The following is a 26,836-nucleotide window of genomic DNA, read 5'->3' on the forward strand; positions in this document are numbered from 1 at the left end:
GAAGAAATGAGCTGCTACAAGAGGAAATATGTTACCATGCTGAGATGTTAAAATTGTTTCATCTAGGTTGAATTTCAACCTTTTCAAACATTATCGATGTTGGAGAAAAGTCATTACATGCCTTGTTGTTTTCAAGAGTTGTTGAATCTGCATGAAGCCTGTGAAGCCTGTTGGGTCTCTATGATTTTCTCTGTGAATGTTCCCCAGGGAGCTGATAACTGCCTAGAGGGGCTGACATTTGTCATTACCGGGGTGCTGGAGTCGCTGGAACGGGAGGATGCCAAGAGTCTTGTAGAGAAGTATGGCGGCAAGGTCACTGGCTCACTAAGCAAGAAAACCAACTACATCGTAGTTGGGAGGGATGCTGGAGAAAGCAAACTTAACAAGGTGATTGTGATATTAAAACAAATCTTGAATACCAGACAACAAATTGTATATATTATTATATATATTATTAATATATTATTGAACTTTAAGAGTCAAACAGGTAGTACGGAATCCACTTGACCTTGACCCACACCATGACCTTTCCTTACATTGATGCAGGCAAATCAGTTCAAGACACATCAGCTTGACGAGGATGGCCTCCTGGAACTGGTTCGTACGAGGCCGGGAAAGAAGTCAAAGTACCTGGTGAAAGCTGAAGAAGATGCCAAGAAGGTTAGAGTTGTCTCTCACTCCGTCCTTTTGATGGAGACAAATGTCGTTACAACATTTTCATGATTTTGGCATTTTGTTTCGACATTATTACAAAGTTTGAAGAAAATCTTGAGGACACTTTTGGAAACAGATCTGAATCACTGCTTGCTACATGTGAGTGAAACCTTCAGCGCCAATGGTTCACATTCATTTGATGTACGTCTAAGGGTTTGGGGAAGCAGAATAAATCCCCCATAAAATCAGATCAATAAAATGAGATCTAGTGATCATTATGTGTGAGTAGGCGGATTTTTTGTCATCTTCCTCCAACAGTGTATCTTGTTACTCGCGTTGCACCACTAGATGACCAGGCCCATGATCAGGTATACTCAAGCTGCTGTGGAATTATGGGAATATGTGGCGAAAAACAACATTCACTTCCTACATGCCGCACCTCCCAAGCATCTGACCGTGTGTAACCTGTTTGCTTTTGTTAACTATTCTTGTACACTTCCTGCATTGTGTAAGTTGAATGTTGATTTAGTGTGCTCTGTTATTGCAGGAAAAAATCGAGAAACAAAAATTGGAAAAAAGAAAATCAGAAGAAAACAACAATGTTCCACATAAAAAAGCAAAACTGTCAGAAGAAACTGGCAAAAAATCCTCAAAACCATCACCATCCAAGTCCAAATCTGACCAATCAGGAGAGTCGTTACTGTGGGTGGACAAGTACAAACCAACCAATATCAAGCAGGTCATTGGTCAACAAGGAGACAAGAGCAATGCCAAGAAGCTTCTCGGTTGGCTGCGGCAGTGGCATCATAACAGAGCCATCGGAACCAAGCCACAAGGTGACTACAGTCATTGATGTTTGCCGCACCGACATTATATAGTTGTCATATTACTTACAGTGGCGTGAAACAACTTGCACTCTTCTTGATATTTACTTACTCAAGGCTCTTCTTTCTAACAAAGCAATCTTGTGATAGTGAACGAAAATAAGTAGACAGTCAAGGGTCCTTTTCATACCTTCATTGTTAAAAGTTTAAGATTTAGGGGGCCTCCAGATTGAAATACTATAACAACAAACTCAATTACCCATGAATTCCCCTGAATTTCTAACACTGATGTGATATTTGTATGTGAAAATACAACCATTTCATTCTAAACAATTCTGTTTGGCTCATTTTTCAAGTTTTGATAACTTTCACTTGTGACATTTCCATGATAAGAACAGGAAATATGATGCAGCAATATCCCGTTTGTGGTCAGATTCCTCAAGCAATGGCAGACAAGGGATTACACCAGTTTGATGTTTTAGGGGATTGGGTGTACACAATGTCTGCTCATGGTTTGTACATGGAAGAGTTCATGCCAACTCACAGTCAACTTGCAGGATATCAACTGTGGGTAGTTATTGTCCTGTTCAGTCTGACGTGATGTAGGTGGAATATTTGAAATTGACAGGTGTCAGTCTATGACTTAGACATTACCATGAAGACTAACTACAGTGTAGGACACCATTCAGTCATTCTGTCCTCAAATCAGGGTGCACTGACCTCAAGATTTAAAACTCGCCTCAAAACTTGTCTCCTTCCAGGTAAATTCTTTGGGAAGGATGATGGATCTGGTTCGAGGGCAGCTCTTCTCTCTGGCCCCCCAGGTGTTGGGAAGACCACAACGGCAACACTTGTATGTCAGGTGAGTTCGCCACTGCCACCAGACAGCATCACCAATACCTATGCTTTATCCAACCTGGCCAAAGACCCTATTTTTCTCCTAAACTTGATCAATTAGTTGAAAGGTAGTAGTTTTTCTAACACTAATGGACTTTGCCTACATATCAGAATGATTGTTGAATGTTTTTTTCTACAATAATTGAATGTGAAATTGAATTTAGACATCTAAGTCTCAGGAACCTCTTGGCTCAGAAAGCTGAAACTGCAAGTGATTATGGTCATTCATAGTTTGAGGTTAGGTTGAAGCTTCATTAATAGGGAGTCACTCTTTATGAATGCATTTGTCAATTAACACCATTTTCGGCCTCTGTAAAGGGCACAACTTTGTGTTTGGGTATACCTGCATGTTACTGTGTGTGCCAAAACATTTGCATGAGAGGCTTAAAAAAAATAGTCTTGGTTCTCAGGCACCGCCCTCATCATCATTTTTTGTTAATAATTTCCATTTTCAAAAAAACAAATTAAAATCCTTAAATAATCAGCATCGAACACACGACCCAGCCAGTGAAATGCTACAATACTTAAAAATAATGCGAACCAATGTAGCGTGCAGTTACTTCCATTTACATGCACACTGCTCTACTGCGTATATCATGTTACGGTCATGGCGACAATAGGAGTTTGTGTGCTTGTTTTACCGCAATCACATTTTCTCCCCTATCTATAGGTGATTTATTTGAAAAAATACTTATTGTCATGGCCAATATTAAAACTGAGAAGAAATTGCAATACAGTGATAGGAAGACCGAAAACTATGTATTTCTAATGATTAATGTCCGTTTCAAGGTGAATTTATGGTGAGTTGATGTGAATTGTCGATCAGATCACACATGATTTCACCAAAATAAATGTAAACAAAATTGAATGAAATCTTGGAGAAAAGTAATTTAATGGATTACAACCGTAAGTCCAGATACACAATGAACACTTTAATAGCCAGACAGACTTTTGTACTGCAGTACAGATTTATTGACATACTTCTTCCAGTGTTGTGTGCTCACAATAACATCTTCATATGGTGAAATAAAATCAAAGCTCATTGTATGTGTGTATTATGCATGCACTGGTAGTCCAACGGTAGGCCAATACTGTATTCCAGTATTTCACTCATCAAGGAATGCATTTATGTAGGGAGGCCCTTTACCAGGTTGATTGTACACAACTGTTTATTTGATTACATACTAGTTTGAACAATAACAAGAAACAACAAAACACTGCTCGCCCGCACTATATTTTCGAAGCCATTGCCTGAGAACCAATTCTTTTCTTCTTCTTTTTTTTTAGCCTAAGCCTCATGTCAGCTACTTCACCCATAACATTTTGACTTTGTGTTCTATTTAGTTTGCTCCTATCACAGTTGACGTGTACATATGTCCAATATGTAGGTGTAACCCTTTTTCAGGAACTTGGGTTCTCCTACATCGAGCTGAACGCTTCAGACACACGGTCAAAGAAAAGCTTGAAGGAATTTGTGGCAGAGGCACTGAACAATACAACACTGGTGGACTTCATGGGTAGGTGAAAGACTAGTACCTCAACATAGTACTGTCATACATGTCATGGCAGTTCCACACCCAGGTCATAGCAGGTCATGGCAGTTCTACATCCAGGACATATTACGTCATGGCAGTTCTACATCCAGGACATATAAAGACGTAACAGATCCACATCCAGGTCATGTTAGGACATAACAGTTCAACATCCAGGTCCATCTTCCCGAGGCAAGAGAGGTAACTGACTTTAAAAGTCCAGTTTCCACCCTTGTCGATCTAGGATGGAATTCCTGGGCTCGATCGTGGCGCCACCAGTGGCTGTTACGAGTTATGTCCCTTCTATGCCTCTCCTATGGACCAATCAGATTCCACCTCTCGTATCACTTGCATTTACTTCAAACAAAATGGCGGCACCCAATCAAGACGATCTGATCGATAAACAAGATCTATATTGTAAGAAAACAAGTCTTACATCGCCAAGTGCATCAAATCACTTTGATTAAAAACTTGAAAAGATTTGGAAAGTATCTGTTGACAAGAAATTGCCGGTGTACATGCTGTGCAAATCCTGCAATCGACCGAAATCTGCATGACAGTTTACGCACCCGATTTCTATTTCGGTGCATGAGTTTGATTGGACTATGCATAGACTCGTTAGTCCAACCAAAATGTAACTCCAAAATACCAGTCTAGTTCGGCAAGGGTGGAAACTGGACTGGACTCGGGAAGATGATCCAGGTCATTAGGACATAACAGATCCACATCCAGGTCATGTTAGGACATAAAAGTTCCACATCCAGGTCATGTTAGAATGGAACAGATCCACATCCAGGTCATGATAGGGCATAACAGTTCCACATCCAGGTTGTATTAGGTCATTTCAGATCCCTGTCATATTAGGTGATAACAGTTTCAAAACCAGGTCGCATTAGCACAAAACAGATCCACATCCAGGTGCAGTGGACTAAGGTTAAGATATTCATATGAGAAATATTTCTGTTCAGAAAGTGTAATCAGGATGACATCTCCAAATATTTTCAAAGTTGTGTGATAAGGTTAATCATTGGAAAAACAGATTTAAGATTCCGTGGCTGAACATTTTTTTAATAATTCAACGCAAACACTATACCTGTTTGTTTGTGAAGACCTGGCTACTCTGTGTGAAACCCAGGTTAGTGTCCGGGGCTGTGGTAGTGCTGGACTACTGCTAAAAGCTGAGCATAACTACTCATTTACAGAGTTGTAAGGAAATCTGAAACCAAAGCATCTCAAGTGAATCTATTGTGTCTACATTTAGGTGTACTCTACAGTTGTCAATACCTTGGTGTTCAGGTCCGTCCAAGGCTGAAACAGGTGGCCACAAGCACTGTATCATCATGGATGAGGTGGATGGCATGGCCGGCAACCAGGACCGGGGCGGCATCCAGGTCAGTTAGGTCAGAATGACCACTCTGTACAAGCAGTAACAGCAGTCAACTATGAGAAAGTAGCCTCTCTATAATAAGAAATCAAAAACAATGAGGGACCATTCTCAAACTCTAGGGCTGCCTGTGGGGATTCTTTAACATTTTATAAGAATAGATCTTAGGTCCTAATTGCAGAGCAGACTATATGGGAATGGATGGTTAAAATAGCTGTTTAGTATGCCAAGCTCTTGGATGAAAAAGAGCAATGCACAGTCGTGACATGGCTTGTGTGTGTCATACATGTTTATCATTGCTCCCAAAGTCACTGGTGCTCCAGTTCCACAAAGCCATCTTAGCACTACGACTATGACTAGGATTGACTGAGCATGAAGATTGCTTTGTGGAAAGGGACCAGGTCTACTCTACAGCCACTATGATGGAGCTGGAGGTATGGATGGCTCGGTCGTCCCAAGACGCCACAGTTTGCTCTGTCCCTTAGGTTTCCTGGAATTGATATCCCGGTTTGCCCGAATATTGTTTCTAGGGTTGTCAGCACTATACCTGTGCTCATGGATTTCACCTAAGATGGAACCCTCTTTAAAAGCATCTCTTCAGGCTTCTCTCCCACATTAAGCTGAGCCTTCTGTCATATGACTAAAACACAGTGGCACCACACTTGTCCAGATCTTTCTCATGCACTAATCCTACCCATGGGGCAACTTTTATCAAAAGCAAAATGTTTAATGTATAAAATGCAGTGTGGCAGACATGTCAGGTAGGATTATATCACAGTGCATAAGATGCCCTCTGGAATGATAGATCGGCTGGTAATCCAATTATAATTTGGCAATACACGTACCATATTTTTTAGAATAGTGCACACTTTTTTTTCCAAAAAACACAGCAGTGTAGAAGGGTGTGTGCATTATACACGAAATAATGAGTTTTCTTGTTTTTTCCCCATGGAAAGATATTACGGAGAGCACGTAACACCGGAAATACCATGTCAACAAATCCATACTGAAGTACGCAAATTAATCATGTAATTACACTGTCTGGCTATAAAAAGTGTTCTTTGTATATCTGGACTTCTGTTTGTAACTTATTTCATTAATTTTATTCAAAATTCCTTTTAATATTGTTTTAATGAATACTGAATCCGCTAGAGGGGGGTGCGCATTATACACGGGTGCGCTCTATACTCAAGAAAATATGGTCAGTGTCAATTAGGAATTTGACACAGGTGAAGTTTTACTTTCATCGAGAAGTGTATGCCGCTTTCGAAACAATACAAAGATGTGGATGACCTCCTGTCTCCTCTGTGATTGGTTGCTCACTAAGATAGGCAAGCAGATTATTTCTTATCAGAAATTTATCAAGGATTCCAAACTAAGCGTCCTTAGCAGGCAAATTTGGAAAAAATAATACTATTCTAATAAAAAAAATGTTTTTAATGTTCTTATTTTCATAAATTCTAAGGAATTAGACATTTTTCATTCAAATTGGGATTTTTATACTGTTATTTGTTGCTGACTTGGGGTCAGATATCGGCCTCTGAGCAGATCAGATACATCCCTGCTTGTTCATTTGTTTCACTGCAGTAAGGAGGATGCCTGTATCTAAGTGATTGAGATATCCAGATTTGTTTCTCCTAACGATTTCTTGTAAAACGCAAGTGTCGGATGAGTGGGTTCCACTGGACTATTTGAAGTGGAGTAGAACCCACCCCACTGGCTCACTCATTATAGACCTGTGTTGTTGCCGACATAAGTAGCCCAGCCCAGACACACCTTTGTCTCTTGCTTGAAGGTATTTTCTTCCCTGTTCTGCTTTTGTAAATCATTTATGTACATTTGCAGTTGGAATAGTTTTTGTATGCTGTCTGACTGACACCATGCAGGTTTTTTAGGAAATGAATGCACGGGTAACCATGACGAGGAAACTGTTGACAAAGTGTGTGTATTGTTCCAGGAACTGGTGCAGCTGATTAAACAGACGAAGATCCCGGTCATCTGTATCTGTAATGACCGCAACCACCAGAAGATGCGCACACTGTCCAACTACTGCTTTGACCTCCGTTTCTATAAGCCCAGGGTGGAGCAGATTAAGGTCTGTGTAACCTTGGAGAATTGACATAATGATTGACAGTGCCTTATGATTTATGTGAGGATGAATGATTGAGATAATGTGGGAATAGTTACAGAACTTGGTTGCTCACATGTTCAATATATTTTCATCGGTTGGTTATTTTTACCTGTTAAGTGTGTGCTGCTTCTAAATATAAGTATATTATATAGAGACTCAGTGGATTTGTTTTTCAACTTAAAAGATAAAGCAGGGAGGTTGCATAGTCTGGAAACCAATGTGAAGTTGAGACATTAATTTTGGTAATTAAGGTTAACTGCTAGATAGATATCACAAAACGTCTCCACTCCAAATCTTTGACTAAGAAGCTTTTCTAATCATTACGACTGGTACTGAAAGTGAAGGTATGCTGTTTTTCACTGTAACAGCGGCAACGAAAGTGAAGATGTGCAAGTTCTTTGTGTGTCTCACTTTAGCCATGGTAACGAAAGTGAAGATGTGCAAGTTCTTTGTGTGTCTCACTTTAGCCATGGTAACGAAAATGAAGATGTGCAAGTTCTTTGTGTGTCTCACTTTAGCCATGGCAACGAAAGTGAAGAGGTGCAAGTTCTTTGTGTGTCTCACTTTAGCCATGGTAACGAAAGTGAAGATGTGCAAGTTCTTTGTGTGTCTCACTTTAGCCATGGTAACGAAAGTGAAGATGTGCAAGTTCTTTGTGTGTCTCACTTTAGCCATGGTAACGAAAGTGAAGATGTGCAAGTTCTTTGTGTGTCTCACTTTAGCCATGGTAATGAAAGTGAAGATGTGCAAGTTCTTTGTGTGTTTCACTTTAGCCATGGCAACGAAAGTGAAGATGTGCAAGTTCTTTGTGTGTCTCACTTTAGCCATGGCAATGAAAGTGAAGATGTGCAAGTTCTTTGTGTGTCTCACTTTAGCCATGGCAACGAAAGTGAAGATGTGCAAGTTCTTTGTGTGTCTCACTTTAGCCATGGCAACGAAAGTGAAGATGTGAAATTTCTTTGTGTGTCTCACTTTAGCCATGGCAACGAAAGTGAAGATGTGCAAGTTCTTTGTGTGTCTCACTTTAGCCATGGCAACGAAAGTGAAGATGGGCAAGTTCTTTGTGTGTCTCACTTTAGCCATGGTAACGAAAGTGAAGATGTGCAAGTTCTTTGTGTGTCTCACTTTAGCCATGGTAACGAAAGTGAAGATGTGCAAGTTCTTTGTGTGTCTCACTTTAGCCATGGTAACGAAAGTGAAGAGGTGCAAGTTCTTTGTGTGTCTCACTTTAGCCATGGTAACGAAAGTGAAGAGGTGCAAGTTCTTCATGTGTCTCACTGTAACGTTTGTTGTCAGGGAGCTATGATGTCTATGATCTACAAAGAGGGGTTGAAGATTGATCCACCAGCTCTTAATGAGATCATCTTGGGGGCCAATCAGGATGTCCGACAGGTGAGCCCCAGTGTCATGGGATAGGCACTTTAGCCATTTCAACTTGTGTTCCTATGTTTCTTCACTTATTTGTTTATTTGCTGATCAAGTGCAGGCATCACATTAACATGACCTATGCTGCATAAGAACGAATAATGCATTAAGAATGGCATAAAAACTTGAAACTTACATCGTTGGAGAATGAAAATAAATACACCCAAAAGATGTTATGTAGATTTGATCCCCTTGCGTACATGTCTGCAAAAATAATATTCCAGTTTTTAATTTTTATACAAGTTTACATGTCGCCCTTGTATATAATTGTGTCGTTTTGTATTGATACATTCTCATATGATACTTGTATCATGGCACAGAGTATCACTCACTTCCGTGATAGAATAGGTCTTCAGACACCCATGCCTGCTGTAAAAGGCTTGTCGTAAGAGGCGACTAACAGGATCGGATGGTCAGGCTCGCTGACTTGGTTGATGCATGTCATCGTATCCCAATTGTGTGGATTGATGCTCATGATGTCAATCACTAGATTGGCAGGTCCAGACACGATTATTTACAGACCGCCGTCAGTATAGCTGGAATATTGCTGACTGCGGCGTTAAACAACAAACAACACTCACTCACTCACTCACTCACTCACTCACTCACTCACTCACTCACTCACTCACTCACTCACTCACTCACTCACTCACTCACTCACTCACTCACTCACTCACTCACTGCTCCTTTAGGTGATCCACAACCTGTGTATGTGGACGGCCACAAACAAGACACTCACCTATGAACAAGCCAAAGACGATGCCAAGAAGGCGGAGAAGGACTACAAGCTGGCGAGTACACATCATATTTCAAAGGGACCAGCAGTTTAATGATGATTTAATTTATGAACCTTTTTATACTTCAACGGTTTTCACAGCCACCATTTTAAGTTAAAAGTGACATATGTCTTTGGATTAAAGGGTATGAATCTTAATACAAGTTTGGCTTAAATACACTAAGACGCTATCATCTATATCTTATATTGCACATTATTCTTTTCAGAGTCCATTTGATGTGTGTCGGAAGGTGTTTGTGGGAGGAGAGGAGACTGCCAAGATGACGATCCACGACAAGTCAGACTTGTTCTTCAACGACTACTCCTTCACACCACTGTTTGTGCAGGAGAACTACACAAGTGTCATTCCATACTCTGCCAGGTACACAGTAGGAACACTACACACAGCGTTCACTCGGGACAAGTGTCATTCCATACTCTGCCAGGTACACTGTAGGAACACTACACACTGCGTTCACTCGGGACAAGTGTCATTCCATACTCTGCCAGGTACACAGTAGGAACACTACACACTGCGTTCACTCAGGACAAGTGTCATTCCATACTCTGCCAGGTACACAGTAGGAACACTACACACTGCGTTCACTCGGGACAAGTGTCATTCCATACTCTGCCAGGTACACAGTAGGAACACTACACACTGCGTTCACTCGGGACAAGTGTCATTCCATACTCTGCCAGGTACACAGTAGGAACACTACACACAGCGTTCACTCGGGACAAGTGTCATTCCATACTCTGCCAGGTACACAGTAGGAACACTACACACTGCGTTCACTCGGGACAAGTGTCATTCCATACTCTGCCAGGTACACAGTAGGAACACTACACACAGCGTTCACTCGGGACAAGTGTCATTCCATACTCTGCCAGGTACACAGTAGAAACACTACACACAGCGTTCACTCGGGACAAGTGTCATTCCATACTCTGCCAGGTACACAGTAGAAACACTACACACTGCGTTCACTCGGGACAAGTGTCATTCCATACTTTGCCAGGTACACAGTAGGAACACTACACACTGCGTTCACTCGGGACAAGTGTCATTCCATACTCTGCCAGGTACACAGTAGGAACACTACACACAGCGTTCACTCGGGACAAGTGTCATTCCATACTCTGCCAGGTACACAGTAGGAACACTACACACTGCGTTCACTCGGGACAAGTGTCATTCCATACTCTGCCAGGTACACAGTAGGAACACTACACACAGCGTTCACTCAGGACAGAAAATCAGTTCATCTTTACTGTCATAGTATTTTCTCCTAAATCATGTGTGAATTTACCTTGTGGTGACAGACTTGCCTAATGATTCCCTGTGTTCACAGAGGCAACACAGCAAGGCACCTGTCAGCATTGGCACGGGCAGCCGACAGTATCTGTGATGGAGATCTAGCGGACAGAAAGATCAGATCCTCTCAGAACTGGAACCTGCTCCCTACACAGGTGAGTTGACAACACATTCACAACATATATATAGAGATAGGACAGGAACAGGTAGTCTGTCTCACCAGATTAGAAAATATCCTAAGTGCAAACTAAGGAAGAGAATATATGGATGTCAACTTCTTTATTATGAGGAACACAACGTTTTGGAGTCTATGCTTACTCTTTCATCAGGTGAATGAATGCCATGAGGCAGAGAGCATATATATGTACATGTAATATCTGTGGAAGGCTGTGAATTTACATTTTGATCAAAAGGGCAATCATCGAAAAAAAATCCTTTTGAAGCATATTTGTAAGCCTTTTTCCCAGAAGCAGTCCTTGATAGAGTATGAAAATAATGTCACTCAAAAACTTACATGAAACCTCACAATCACCTGTTTCCTTGTGATTTTCTCTATGTTGTTGTGATTTTCTCCATATCTAATGGTGCTACAATGTTTTCAAGTTCTACAATTTGGATGTTTGTTGCAGGCCATCTTCTCCAGTGTGATCCCCGGGGAGGTGATGCGGGGCAGCTTCCCCCAGATGGTGCAGTTCCCCCAGTGGCTGGGCAAGAACTCCAGCCGGAACAAGACTGACCGCATCATGCAGGAGCTCCGCACACACATGAGACTCCAGTAGGTCTTCTACATCAAACTACAATAATGACTTGACCCCCCTCGTGATCTAGTGGATAGAGCATCTGTCCGGAGAGTGGAAGGTCATGGTTCGATCCCGTCGCGTCATACCAAAAGATTTAGAAGATGGTACTTGTTTTTACCCTACCTAGCGCTCACCATTAAGGGGATAAAACAAGGACTGGTTGGCTGTGAGTCTGTATACTGTGTGTTGGGTGTCCATGTTAACCTGAGACATGGTATCTCAGTGGGCTAGCAGTATTAAACCAGTATTAGTCCGAACTAGTACAAGCAGCCACGTACGTGAATGCACATCGCAACATAAGTGCAATAATGTTGAACGCTGATATGTCTCACCTCGCCTCGCCTCACCTCACCTCACCTCACCTCACCTCACCTCACCTCACCTCGACCCGTGAAGATCCCGGGTAGAATATGTCTTCAGCAACCCTTGCTTGCCGTAAAAGGCGACTATGCTTGTCGTAAGAGGCGACTAACAGAATGCTCGCTTACTTGGATTAAGCATGTTGTCGTATCCCAATTGCGTGGATCGATGCTCATGATGTCAATCACTGGATTGTCTGGTCCAGACTTGATTATTTACAGACCGCCATCATATTACTGGAATATTGCTGATTGCGGCGTCACACAACAATCAATCAATCAATCACCTCACCTCACCTCACCTCACCTCACCTCACCTCACCTCAGAGCTCTATGGCTACAATCAGGTAGTAATTTATCCAAAATTTCTTTACAATAAATTGATTATTAGATTTTAATCAAAATGTCTTCAAACATGTGAGACAGTTGGCAAGTCATTGGGGAATTATTTCTTCTCCATTCAAGGCATCTGTGTACAGTATATGTCAAGCAATGTGATTCACATGAAGCTTATATGTTTGGTAGGACTGTGTACATTGTGGTTCAGTAAGGAGTCAGTATGGTTTTACGCTGCTCTTAGCAATATTCCAGCAATATCACGGCAGGGGACACAAGTAATGGGCTTCACACATTGTACCCATGTCGCGAATTAAAAGTGGGTCTTTGGTGTGACGAGCTTACACTTTAACCACTAGCTACCTGATCGCCCCGCAACTCTATCGACTGTAGATGATACTCAGGACAATACGGCAGGACAGGGCTGTTTGGTTGGTGTCGATTATAATGGAATGATTTATTTCTAATGTCACACCATGATACAAAGAGTCTCTGTTCAGATACCTTCAAATCCTCTCTCTGTCCTTTACTAATAGTCACATAGTGTGTTTTCTTGATCTATGGCTGTGGTGTGTTCAAGTTCTCACATTGTCTGTCCCAGAATCTCGGGCGACCTGAAGGGTCTGAACATGGACTACCTGCCTGTGATCCGACACGTGATGACCCACCCCCTGGTGCAGCAAGGCGGGGACGGGGTCAGGGAGGTCATCGACTTCATGGACAACTACGACATCATCAAGGAAGACTTTGACAACATACTGGAAGTAACAAAGTGGCCAAACAGTTCCGATCCCCTCAGTCAACTGGATTCCAAGGTCAGTGTCATTGTGACAGAGAAGATGGTGGTAACCTCGACGTGTGTTGTGTGTTTGCATTGGCTAGTAAATTTAATCACGTTAAATCACAAATGGCGAGACTTTATCTATCTTGTCTTGCGACCTGTTTTAAGAAAACTATAGAACAATCTTAGATTAAATGTGACTTCAACCAAGTGCTAGATCATTACAACTATGATAATAGGTGTTGACTCTAGCACACACAGGAAAGAAGTGAGGTTTCCTGCCATTACGCACGTCATAGCTTGGGTTGCTTTAGTGCTATCCTGGAACAACTAATTGACAGTGAAGAGGACGTCTGTTGAAAATCTGAAAATTTAGTTAGTGTGACTGAAGCCAAAATACAGGATTTATGGCAAAGATGTAATAGAGGTAGTATTCTTAGAATTATTAACAATGATAACTATTGTTCGATTTTTCTGTCTCTTTTTGTCAGTATACTTTACTTGTATGTATGACAAGCAATGCAAGTGTGTGACACAGCTGCTGTGTGAACAAGTAATATTAGTCAGCCATCAAGGATTGACTCAAACCTTGAATGGGTTAGTTCTAAACCTTACACCACTCCTGTTAACTCACAATGTCCATTGCCTGACACAAGGAAAAAAGATCCATTTGGAAAGAAGCATTTTGCCATTAATATCAGCTTACACGGTCATGTGGTCCTTATATCAGCTTACACAGTCATGTGACCATTAATATCAGCTTACATGGTGATGTGACCATTATATCAGCTTACACTGTCATGTGACCATTATATCAGCTTACATGGTCATGTGACCATTAATATCAGCTTACACGGTCAACTAATGACCTGTGTTGTAGACCAACTGTTGACTAGTGTTGTAGACCAACTGTTGACTAGTGTTGTAGACCAACTGTTGACCTGTGTTGTAGACCAACTGTCGAGACCAACTGTCGAGACCAACTGTTGACATGTGTTGTAGACAAACTGTCGACCTGTGTTGTAGACCAACTGTTGACATGTGTTGTCAGAGCTCCAGATAAGCTGCGTAGCAGCGTAAAATACGCATCAGAAATGCAGAAATACGAAGTAAAATAAAATCCAAGGGTATCAAATACGCAACGAAAATTACAGATACGCTAAAACAATAAAACTTGGGCGTATCATCAAAATATTGTGAAGTAACCATGCATATTCGATTAGCATATCAGCAACTTATTTTGAAATTATAAACGGGCATTCCGTCAACCTTGCCAAATTCACAATGACAGTTACATCATGATCATTTGCCATCACACTTTCTTGTGGAAGTATCGTGGTATTTTGAGTCCTATAAAGCTCTCGAACCAACACAACACCAGTTTGCAGGGACTAGATGAATAGTGTTTTTAAATATTTAAAATACCCACTTGTGTAAAAACTAGTGGGTAACAGAAATTTGAATACCCAGATTGAATTACTGATACCCAATGATTTTAAAATGCATGGGTAAAATACCAACAACACCAAAAGCTTATCTGGAGCTCTGGTTGTAGACCAACTGATGACCTGTGTTGTAGACTAACTGTTGACATGTGTTGTAGACCAAGGCAGCCTTCACCAGGACGTACAACAAGGAGTCCCACGTGACGCCCTACGCCACAGGGGTCATGTCCAAGAAGAGGCGGGGGAGGGCCCCTATTGAGGAGGACGATGACCTCATGGGTGGTGAGGACAGGGCAGCGATGGCAGTCAGCTCCGATGATGATGACGACCTGGAGGCAGACACCATGATCAAGGTGAGGGCGAGTGTGGATAAGTGAGGTTAGATCTTTGTCAAGCTTACACAGAACATGTGGAAAAAGTGCTTTGAGTGTTTAATATCTGTTGCCCTGTGTTCCTTGTTAATCTGAAGGTCGTACCATACACATTTAGAATGGATGCAATATACACTCAGAGTCAATATGCAAAAATCCAAGTTCAGACTGTCAACAGGCCCATGGCAAAAATCCAAGTTCAGACTGTCAACAGGCCCATGGCCAATGTTTTAGTCTATGTTCGTCTTGAATAGCGACATCCTGACCTATGATTAGTTTGTCTGGCTACAGTCAGCTCTTCATTGGTCTTCAGCAACCCATGCTTGCCGTAAAAGTCGACTATGCTTGCCGTAAGATGCGACTAACAGGAGTAGGCAGTCAGGCTCACTGACTTGGTTGAAGCATGTCATCATATTCCAATTGCATAGATTGATACTCATGATATCAATCACTGGATTGTCTGGTCCAGACTCGATTTATTTTCTGATTGCCGTCATATAGCTGGAATATTGCTGAGTGCAGCTTTCAACAACAAACAAATCGATACTGAAACATCGTTACAAACAATAAAGACATTGTTATTCATGTCTTCCAGTACTTTTTACTTGTAAGAACCCACTTTGCGAGGGATCAGGTGGTCAGTGTGTTATTTACAGTGACCTCAGATGTTGACCATGGTATCAGCTACTGGTTAGCCTGGCTAGACTGTTTAATGACCACTGTGATAGAGCTGGAATATAGCTGACTGTGGCTTGATACAACCCGCTCACAAAGTGGATTTAGCTGACATTAACACAGCATGGTTTCTGTTCACAGAAAGGGCCGGCCAGCAAGGCAGCAGGGAAGAAGGGAGGAGATGCAGCAGGGAAGGGGAAGGGGAAGGCTGGCGCTGGGGGGAAGGCTGGCGCTGGGGGGAAGGGAAGAGGCAAGGGGAAGGGCAAGAGCTGAGCGGGGAAGGTGGTCAGGGGAGACGAGGAGACCCGCCCACATCCGATGTGGGGACATTCCTACATTTGCTTCAAAATATGTGAAAGCTTATGAATCATTGATAATCCAGTCATGGCCTTGAATATGTCAATTCACTGATGGTGTTGGGCATTCTATGGAGCTAAGCATAAATACCGACAGTCAGTAAGGGTAAGCCATCATGTCACACCATATTGTTGCTTGGCTGCTGTGTGATGTGTATAATTGCAAGTGAATCATGTAGTACCATGCTTGCCGGCGGTTGGTTAGGACTGTACAAGATGTGAGCATGTTTGCGGTGGACTCATCTGTGATTGTATCAGGCCTGTACACCTGCTGTGCAAGGTGAAAGTATTCTATTTTCTCATGTGCTTGAACAGATCATGATTAAGATTGTCAAAAAACGATTTGCATATTTGGAGTGCTGTATCGATGTGATCGAGTGCTATGACAATTGATCATATTTGTGTAGGAGTGTTTCTGACTTGGATGCTAGAAAGTCTGTAATGTGTTGTAGGAGCCACTTGCAGGAATTCTCTGGAATGTCACATGTGATAACACCTGTTATCAGGAGAGTTGTAAGGGCTTAGCATAAGCCAGAATTGTAAATATGTACACACAAAAATAAAACCAACTTTGTACGTCCTGATAGGTGTTTTGTTTTTCTACAGGTTGGCTGAGTGTTTCAGCAGAGACCATATGTATATGGTCGCTGGTTTTAGTTGCTGTTTGTTCATTCCGAAATTGTTACTTTTGCAAATGTACCAAGAGTAGCTTAGGCACAGCTAGAGGCTCTTGGCCAATGAGAGACTGCCATTTAATCACATGTCCTGATAAGATGACAGCAGACAAGGGCTGGGACGAGTCCAAATTTACTACCCGGGTACCCCCCCCCCCCCCCCCCATTACCCGACCCTACCCAGGGACCTGATGTAGGTCTCAAGAGGAAGGTACAAACTTAAAATCTGACTGTAGCTCTGGTAAAATGTGTTCAGATAGTATCTGACAGATACATGTATGAAACGATCTGGTGTATACACTAAAGTTTTATTTTTATTCAAACATATATAAGTCAGAAGGAATGGTCGTAGTAGTCAGGAAGAACTGCGAACATTAGTGACTTGTTGTTTAAACAGAGTTTTAGATACTTTTTGTCATTAAACAATATATCACGTGACTAACCATAGGTCCTACACAGTATATATATACACACCGCGTCATAAATATCGCACCACCCCCTTTTTTCACTAAGTAAAACTGGATCTTCAACCTCATAAACTGTTGATATGGCCTCATGTGAGCGTTCCGTCAGAAAATTGACAACACAAAGACCGAATTTGAGCACTAATTGAGGGTTTAATTGTAGCAAACTAAAGTTCACTAAAATCACCGTGAAATAAGTATGGCTGTTGGAGTCGTTACAACAGACACACAACACAGTTCACATTTCATTAATGTCGAACACACTAGTAAGGTCCATAATGACTGGCTAACTCAGTATCTGGTGTAACCGCCTCGCACTTGGATAACATGTTCTCATGCTGATCACCAGATGTCTGAATCTCTGTTGGGGGATCTGCTGCCACTCATCATGCAATGCATGGGTCAATTCCTGAAGGTTCTGAACTGGAGGATCCCTTGCTCTCACCCTAAGTCCCAAAATGTCCCACAAATGCGCAATAGGATTAATGTCTGGATTTCTGGCAGGCCAGGGTAGTGCCTCAATGGCGTTGTGTTGGAGATGCTGAACAACAGCTCGAGCACGATGTGGTCTGGCATTATCGTCCATGAAGACTGGACGTGTGGCGAGAGCATGGTTATCGAAATGAGGCACAACAGCACCGTCCAGGATCAAGTTCTGGTACCTCTGTCCATTCAGTGTTCCGGGAATCGTAGGAACAACACCCCCACACCATGATGGATCCACCCCCAAATGGAACATCAGCTTGAATGTTCCTCTGATCATATGCTGTGCCTCTCTGCCTCCAAATTCGTGCCCTCTAGTCTGTATGATGCAGAAAAAATCTGCTTTCATTGGACCAGTGGATCCTTCTCCATGTTCTCAGGTTTCAGCGAGCACGTGCTTGGCACCAGGCTAAACGGGCATGGCGGTGCTGATTTGTGAGGAGTGGACGTCTGATTGGTCGTCTTGCTCTCAATCCTGCAGAATTTAGGAGTCGTCTGATGGTGCTAATGGACACTTTGTTGTATGGATGCCATCCATGTCGCAGCTGTGTACAAGTAGACTTTGGGCTTTGTCTGACTTGGCGTACGAGAGCACGATCTTCCCTGTCATTGTTTTTTCTGGGACGTCCAGAGCTCGGTGCATCCTTCACTTCACCAGAAGCTACACCTACATATTAGCCTGCTGATGACTGTGTGATTAATGTTCAGTTGTGCTCCATTAGCACGACATTACATACCAGTCTGGTGCACACCAATAATTTGCCATCTTTGGTTTAGAGGCACTGGACGCTTGAGCATTTCACTGGTTGGTCAAAATAAAGCTGAATTGATGCCTAAAACCAAATTTTAGCTGTCTGCCAACATAACGTATGCCAAAAAGAGGCTATGTGCATACTGCATGTTTAGCAAACCAACCCTCGGTACAAGCGTGCTCAACACAAGCATGCATGTGCAGCTCGGAAAAGGGTATGTTTGTGATATTATGTTCACCAATGGTGTAGTATATGAAATATGTACTTGTAGTTTAAAAAACAGAGAATTTTATTTTCTACTTTCATGCTTGTGTAAGGTGCCGACAAACCAAGAAACATAATCAAGAATTTCTTGAGACATAATCTTACTTAAGATTAATTATAAACAGCTTGTAGGCATGTTATTAAGAAATGCAGGTTGCAATGTGGTGAAGATCCAGGGTAGAATAGATCTTCAGCAACCTATGCTTGTCGAAAGAGGCGACAAATGGGATCATGTGGGCAGGATGACTTGGTTGGTGCATGTCATTGTTTCCCAATTGTGTGGATTGATGCTCATGTCAATCGTTGGATTGTGTGGTCCAGGCTAGATAATTTACAGACCGCCGTCCTGTAGCAGGAATATTGCCGAGTGCAGTGTTAATCAACAACAAAATAAATACAATGTGGTTGAAGTTAGTATGTTTCGTAACCGTTCATGTTTAGGAATTACGTTTGACTGTTATGTAAATCAGTCTTAAAAAGAAAATCGGGACACACATTGTTAGAAATAGGCAAAGGAATCCTACAGTTGTGTCTTTAACAGCATATCGAATAATGGTTTAAGCACAAGATGTTATGTTGTGTGTAGTAGTTTGTAGATATCTATATGTGGCATTTCAAGACACTTGATCTTTTTAATAGACACTGTTGTCCAGTAGAGCATTTTTGAGGGATAGGTCTTTTCAACACCAGCTGAGCCTACTGGCCAGTAGATAAATGTGTTTTTATTTCCTACATTTATCCTTGTATTTGTATCCATATCAGTATTTTTGAAACCTGCAAACAACTGTTTTGGAAATATCCAAGGGAGTTAGAAAAGACAGAACTTGACAGATGGAATGAAATATTTTATTTGGCAGCACCAACTTACAGGACAGTGCTTACATTGCCTTACATCATAGTAAGATAAAGCAGGTTACTGACACTGGGCATTCAACACAACAGCAACTGGTAATGACAGACATTACATTGTAAGGCAATATTGGTCGGAAACTTCTTCGTGCAGGAATATTTTACTAATCTTAGAAACATCACAGAAAAGAAACTACGACATGAGTATTTTGTCCTCGTAGACTAGATAATCATAGATCTCTTTATCAAAGTGGAGTCGCCCGAGGCAATTCTTCAGTTCCAGCAGTGATCATCACAAAAGTATAATGCCCGGTCTTGAAATACCAGTATGTGGTTGTAGTTTAGTATCAGTGTTGGAGATTAGGAGAGGCATTAGGGTCAGCTGCAATAATACTTGCAGGACCACTAAATATTCACAAAATCAGCATGTGGTAACCCTTACAATTATGCTTAAGTTTAAACATTGAGTGTGACTGATTGTTTCATTATGCGCCAGTACACCAAAGAACAGTAATGCAGTAATGTAATCATCAATCACAACAATGTCATGAAAGATCAATCTGTCTAGGTGTTTATTGTGAGAACAGACCACTACAGACTGACAAGAATCCGGATATAGCTTGCCCAGAAATATAATACTTGCAGAGACAAATAGCACTATCATGAATATTGGTGGCACTTGGATTTGTGAATAAGTACAGTTGGAAACTATAATTAAAGAAACATTAACTTTGTGTCATTAATAACAAAATGATTTGATTGATAAACTGAAATAACAACCCATCTTGAATAATTCCTGATGCTAACACAAGACTTTACAGGACACATTCTTTCTGAACATATTTGCACTTCAACCTGGGTACAAATTGTACACCTGAAACTAAATTCCATTTCATATGTAAAATGTCAAAAGGATACTTCAAATGTTTACATTTTAATTAACCAACAATGGTAGGTAGAGAAAGATGCATTAGGGTGCTGTTCAGTTTTCAACATATTCAGCACCGTGTTCCACTAACCTACACCATTATTATTTTCTCTCATTCTGCATATATCTCCCTAAAGAGTCATTTCTGAACTTTCCCTGTGTCCCTCCATTCCAGTTAAGACAGTTTGCCGTTTTTTTTAATAGATATCACATAGCGCCTTATTTAGTGACAGTCAATATTTGCTTCCATCCTGTGAGTTTCTCTAAGCAATCCACTTAACTTGTGAGTCCCCTAGGAATTTCAAAACAATATTTTTTTCATTTTTTTTCTAAGTAAGAAAAAACTCATTGATTGAGTAAATGGAATGAAGATGTTTCACGGAATGATGAAATATGTAAAAGAAATGAATGAGAGTAAAACCTTGCCCACAATGGCAAGTCTTTCACATGAAACAAAGGACTTCCTTCACATAAAATCCGGTTCATTTGTTCAGCTGAAAAAATGAATATCATCTTTTTTTTGTGAACGTTGAAGAATGTGCCAATTTTAAATCTGTATTAACATTTAGCACATGAGTCCCTTTTTTATGAATTCAAAGCATTTGACATAAGAGAGCATGAGGTGCTTCCTTAACAAATCTACACCCTTCCAACTGGCTCACGTTTAATCATTTGTAGAAGGGACTCTATTGACACTCTCCACTACAAGAACCAAGTACCATCTCCATATATGATCCATATCCTCCCAACACTGCAAGTCTATGACTGCAGCTCTGGCATTCTCACTCTAGTATCACAGGAAGTGTTTGGCACAGTGGATGACTTATGTACAGTCCTCCCTCTAGGAGATGGCGTACTCCTTGATGTGCAGCATAGGGAGTCCATCCATACATCGTTAGCTTCCTCAATCAGCCTGACTCAAAATGTAGGTAACCTGACCGGAAACTACAGGAAGAGTCTTGAATCATGCTATCAATAAGGTACAACAGTGTCTTGTCACTTAATCTTCATTATAACAATGGATGTCAACGTTCTCCTTGTCAGCTATCTAATATAAATGGTTGTACACAACGCTACCAATTACAAGTGATTTGTAATATTTACATAATGTTGTAATGAAGGATTATGTAACTTGGATTGAGGTCATTTAAACATCACCCTCACAGACACACAATCCCAGCCAAATACTCCTGATCTGATTTCTACAGACGTCCATTAATCATCCGACATGATGAAATCATGTTTCCAGGGCAGCATGACACTTATCCTACAGGAGGTCTATTTCCACAGGTACCAGTGTTAGAACTCTGTGAGGGAGGCAAACACAAAGATTAAACTGTTGTAACAGTTCTTAACATGGTTGGGCCCAATATTTGAGATATGTGGCCCAACATCTGAATCTGGCTCTGTATTTTTTATACTGCCCATCATCTGGAACACCTGGCACCACCTCTCAAAAACCTGGCCCAACACCTCAAACACCTGTCACCACCTCTCGAACACCTGGCCCAATACCTCGAACACCTGGCCTAACATCTTGGATATTGGGCCTTACATATCATATCCCAGATAATAGTCCAAGTATTCACCTCCAACTGAGGCCAAACATTTAACTCTTGTAACAGTTCTTAACATGGTTCAGCCTGATATTTGAGATATCTGGCCCAACATCAGGGAACCTGGCCCTGTATTTTTTATACTGGCCCTTCATCTCTCAGATCTGGAACACCTGGCCCAACACCACAAACACCTGGCCCAACATCTTGGATATCAGGCCTCACATATCATTTTCCCTGGTAATAGTCCGTATTCACCTCCAACTGAAGTCATGATGCCTACTTCTCTTGTATGTACACCGGTGTATCTCCAGGCAGACCGACAACTTCATCACAGGGAAAACAAATACAACAGAATGATGGATGACAAGTCCCAACGTTACATGTGATGGATTACTCTTGGGTACATGTATTTGATACAGCATGACTGAGTGCATGTTTTTAAAACATTGAGAGGTACATACTCATCTTGCATGCAGATTAACACATGGGCGATACTTCTACAACATTAAAGTACACATAGGATGGAATTTAGATACTTACAATGATTTCTAGAGCATTTGCTTCTGACAAACCTCTCAATCACACCAATAGAAAGTTTCTATTGCAGAGATCGCGCAGTGGAAACTGTTGCCACACACAGACCTCAAAGCTTTTCATGCTATGCTCATTCCATCTGTTAACTGTCCTCATGCTTGCAGATTGTACAGTTTCATCAGGAGTCCAAGCTCCGGGCAAAGTTCATATCAATCAGCACTTCATCAATGAGGACATCCTCCTGGTCGGACGTGTCCACCAGCTTCACGGACACCATGCCCGAACTTCTGTTCTTGTCACACACCAAGCACACAAAGTCCCGCCCCTGAGCTAGCTCCATGAACTTGTACTTGGCCGCCTCCGACCAGGGTTTGTTGACCTTCACGAAGTCGATACCTGGTTTGGAAAAGGGTACAGTGGTAGGCATGTAGACAATTAGACATCCTACCTTGAAAGTTGTTCCGAGTCAATCAATCTGACATGCCACAAGTACACAGTGACTGAGTTGGGATTTTAAAGCACTTTGAACATTAATTAAGTTGTATCCTGGCATACCTAATGTGGGAGGAAAGCCCGAGTGATTCAGGTTTATTTTAGCCCATCATATAGTACTGCAAAATAATTTTATGACCCAACTACATTTTAAAAGTCAAGAGACTGATGACCATGGAAAGCTTGGTGAGGAGAAACTGGGATTAACATGTGGGATTTATAGTGCAAGTCTACTGAGTTACCATGATGCAGTTGACATGGATACCTTACTCACATGATGGTTGGCTGGATGTTTTACGCCGCACTCTCAATATTCCAGCTATATGACGGCGGTCTGTAAATAATCAAGTCTGGACCAGACAATCCAGTAATTGATATCATGAGCATCGATCCACACAATTGGTATCGATGACATGTATCAGCCAAGTCAGCGAGCCTGACCACCCAATCCCGTTAGTAGCCTTTTATGACAAGCATGGGTAGCCTATTCTACCCCGGATTTTCACGGATCCATGGTGAATGGAGTTATTCAGTTCTTGTTCATCCCCTTACTGCTGAGCACCAGGCAGGGTAACAACAAATACCATCTTTTAGCATTCTTTGGTTTGACACGGTCACCGATCTAACCATGACCTTTAGGCAGACAATACTTCAAACGAAAAATCTGAACTGGTAATTTATAACGAAGGGGAAAAAACAGTGATTTAACAATTAAAATGCCATGTAAGTAAAAGGAAAATGATAAATACAAACTGAAATAGAACAAAAACAAAAGGTTCTGCTCCCTGCAGAGATACATGCAGTATTAAATAACTGTTGTTAGTTCAGAAATACTCATCACTTGTTTCTCAGGGCTGATTGTACATATAGGGAGGGGAATGGAAATATTCTCACTCTAGGTACATTGAAGTAGCTGTCACAATGCCTGCATGATGAGGAACGTTGACACTGACGAAGCTACCACAACCTTCATTTCCTTCCATATTTACAGAGTATAAATGCAAGGAGACAGAGTTACAATGAAAGTTAGAAATTTGCTGAAATGTCTGAGGTATATTGAGGATGCACACCCAGAGTTGGAAACTTTGAAGGAAAGCCAAAGAGTCCCTAGTTGTAACCCTACTACAGCTAAGACTGGGGTCCCAAGTCCAGTACTACCGCCAGCCTGGGGTAGCCAACCTTAAAGGCTGCAGGACACAACAAGCAATCCCCTCAAGAAACTCATCGAGAACACACCACTTTGGATCCCCCATAATATTTTGGTGTGGGTCAGCTAAGAACAGGACAATCCTAACTGAGAAACAAGCTTTGTTTATGTGTAGCAATTGTCTGATCTTGTCAACAAAATGGCACCTTTATGCGCTGATATACTGTCTTGGCTGATATCTGAAATATGGAAATGGCATATAACACATCTACATGCTTCCACATGGCAGATAGTACAAATATAAGGACAGAAACAGCACTTTGTATTCTCTTCCAGCATCACAGTTTGATAGAATCTCATAAAAATTAGATCTTAGCTCTCGCTATCCCTATACAAAGATCTGAGGCATCCCATTATGCGTCGCGTCACAATGACCTTTCATCCGACGTTTGAGAGCGATGCTTACCAAATCAGGAAAGTGACAGTCAGAATGTGTTTTTTCAATCATGGAATCTCCAAAAGTTCACCATGGGGTAACCTGAGCAACAGTTACGGGCTGTACGACTGATTTTGTCGTCCATCTCTCTCTTCAATGGGATAAACATTTGAACAGAGGAGGCTTTCCAGGCCCACTAGGAAATAGTATAAGGTACCAGGCCCACTAGGAAATAGTATTAGGTACCAGGCCCACTAGGAAATAGCATTAGGTACCAGGCCCACTAGGAAATAGTATTAGGTACCAGGCCCACTAGGAAATAGTATTAGGTACCAGGCCCACTAGGAAATAGTATCGAACTCAATGTCATTAACATCAGATCTTAGTTCTCACTATCGCGAAACAAATTAAAGATCACGTCAGAACAACCATGCAAAAAACTAAGTGAGTCTGGTACCAAATACTATTTCCTAGTGAGCCTGGTACCAAATACTATTTCCTAGTGGGCCTGGTACCTAATACTATTTCCTAGTGGAAGATGGTTTTTTACTTCGTATGTCCCCAAATGTGTCAACCAGAAGTTATTAAAATGATTGTAGCTGTCAACAATGTCAAGAGGCTTTAATATGGGGTAGCCACAAGGCAATCACTGGCCCCAAACATTCACTTTCATCACAATGACACTCTCATTCATACCACTGGCATATATGATGTTTACAAGGAGATGAAAGGAGAAACTAGAATGAAGGGACCTTACCGTGCAGCTTGGCTTTGACTGCACAAAGCGGCAATGCATAAAACTGTTCTGGTAATGGCTGCAGATCTTCCAACCCTAGGATGTTGTACTGTCCGTAGTCCGGGAAGTACACCGACATCTGAACACAACACTAACCAGGTGCAAACAACTAACAACATATACACCATTCCGATATGCAACTCGCTGGTATATTTGCAATACTACAGGTGAGATTTACATGAAACAGGACAGAACACACCTGTAACTCTAGCCCAGAAAATATTATAAACGACAACTTCTCTGTCAGAATGAATTTTGCAATATAATTATTATAGTGGTGATTCAGTGTATGCTAAAGTTACATCCTAGCTGCCCTGGGAGTACATAGTTCAAGCTGCCTGCGGCTCTCGGAAGTTTTGCTTTCACTTTACCATCTCATCAAACTGCCTACAGTGTGTCATTCTCAGTGATTACCTACCTGATGCTCTATAATATTCTTAATGATGACTCGGTACCACGCTCCGTCCATGTTGCCAGCCATCAACATCCCCCTGGTCAAATCCTTCTCCTCCAGCACAACACGCTGCAGCACAACACACACAGCATTACACAGTGGCTACAAGGGGGCACTGCACAACACACACAGTATTACACAGTGGCCACAAGGGGGCAATGCACAACACACACAGCATTACACAGTGGTCCAAAGGGGGCACTGCACAACACACACAGTATTACACAGTGGCCACAAGGGGGCAATGCACAACACACACAGCATTACACAGTGGTCACAAGGGGGCACTGCACAACACACACAGCATTACACAGTGGCCACAAGGGGGCACTGCACAACACACACAGCATTACACAGTGGCCACAAGGGGGCACTGCACAACACACACAGCATTACACAGTGGTCACAAGGGGGCACTGCACAACACACACAGCATTACACAGTGGCCACAAGGGGGCACTGCACAACACACAGCATTACACAGTGGCCACAAGGGGGCACTGCACAACACACACAGCATTACACAGTGGTCACAAGGGGGCACTGCACAACACACACAGCATTACACAGTGGCCACAAGGGGGCACTGCACAACACACAGATTTACACAGTGGCCACAAGGGGGCACTGCACAACACACACAGCATTACACAGTGGTCAAAAGGGGGCACTGCACAGCATAACAGTAGTGAGAAGCGGGGCACATCACAAGACCCATCATTCCATAGTAATTCCAAAAATGAATTGTGCACAATTGCTATCTACCTAATTGCATACATTTCAACAAGGAAGTTTCACTATTCCTTCTTGAACTCTACTAGACTTGGGCAATTGGGCATGTTACTGTCCTTACCTTAGTGTTAGTGTTAAAGTGTCTATTGAGATCCTTCATCATATTCTCCAGACATAACACCATCTTGTACGGCGTACACTGCAAGAAC

General features: G+C 41.8%; 2 protein-coding genes across 6 annotated transcripts in view; one reads left to right on the forward strand and one right to left on the reverse strand.

The window, feature by feature from the left end:
* Positions 1–15,980, forward strand: part of LOC139455536 (replication factor C subunit 1-like) — a 41,502-nt gene extending 25,522 nt beyond the window's left edge. Inside the window, exons 11-25 of the mRNA XM_071237090.1 lie at positions 208–387; positions 547–660; positions 1,202–1,490; positions 2,240–2,340; positions 3,781–3,892; positions 5,204–5,298; positions 7,249–7,386; positions 8,719–8,814; positions 9,540–9,638; positions 9,850–10,004; positions 10,978–11,095; positions 11,570–11,715; positions 13,037–13,250; positions 14,820–15,014; positions 15,849–15,980. Of these exons, the coding sequence (XP_071093191.1) occupies positions 208–387; positions 547–660; positions 1,202–1,490; positions 2,240–2,340; positions 3,781–3,892; positions 5,204–5,298; positions 7,249–7,386; positions 8,719–8,814; positions 9,540–9,638; positions 9,850–10,004; positions 10,978–11,095; positions 11,570–11,715; positions 13,037–13,250; positions 14,820–15,014; positions 15,849–15,980 (2,184 nt within the window). The remainder of the gene's footprint in view (positions 1–207; positions 388–546; positions 661–1,201; positions 1,491–2,239; positions 2,341–3,780; positions 3,893–5,203; positions 5,299–7,248; positions 7,387–8,718; positions 8,815–9,539; positions 9,639–9,849; positions 10,005–10,977; positions 11,096–11,569; positions 11,716–13,036; positions 13,251–14,819; positions 15,015–15,848) is intronic.
* A 3,552-nt stretch (positions 15,981–19,532) lies between these two features.
* Positions 19,533–26,836, reverse strand: part of LOC139476957 (tudor domain-containing protein 7-like) — a 40,380-nt gene continuing 33,076 nt past the window's right edge. For 3 of the 5 annotated variants that reach the window (XM_071259518.1, XM_071259513.1, XM_071259524.1), the window contains 5 exons: positions 26,749–26,826; positions 25,860–25,964; positions 25,403–25,520; positions 24,416–24,448; positions 19,533–22,966 (listed from right to left, as the gene is read on the reverse strand). In XM_071259518.1, coding sequence (XP_071115619.1) covers positions 22,749–22,966; positions 24,416–24,448; positions 25,403–25,520; positions 25,860–25,964; positions 26,749–26,826 — 552 coding nt within the window. In that variant the 3' untranslated portion in view covers positions 19,533–22,748. The remainder of the gene's footprint in view (positions 22,967–24,415; positions 24,449–25,402; positions 25,521–25,859; positions 25,965–26,748; positions 26,827–26,836) is intronic. The other 2 variants (XR_011654128.1, XM_071259532.1) reach the window with 2 other exon arrangements.

This window comes from Haliotis cracherodii, unplaced genomic scaffold (genome assembly GCF_022045235.1).
Source record: "Haliotis cracherodii isolate W230 unplaced genomic scaffold, xgHalCrac1.p SCAF_1, whole genome shotgun sequence".
NCBI classification, from domain to species: Eukaryota; Metazoa; Mollusca; class Gastropoda; order Lepetellida; family Haliotidae; genus Haliotis; species Haliotis cracherodii.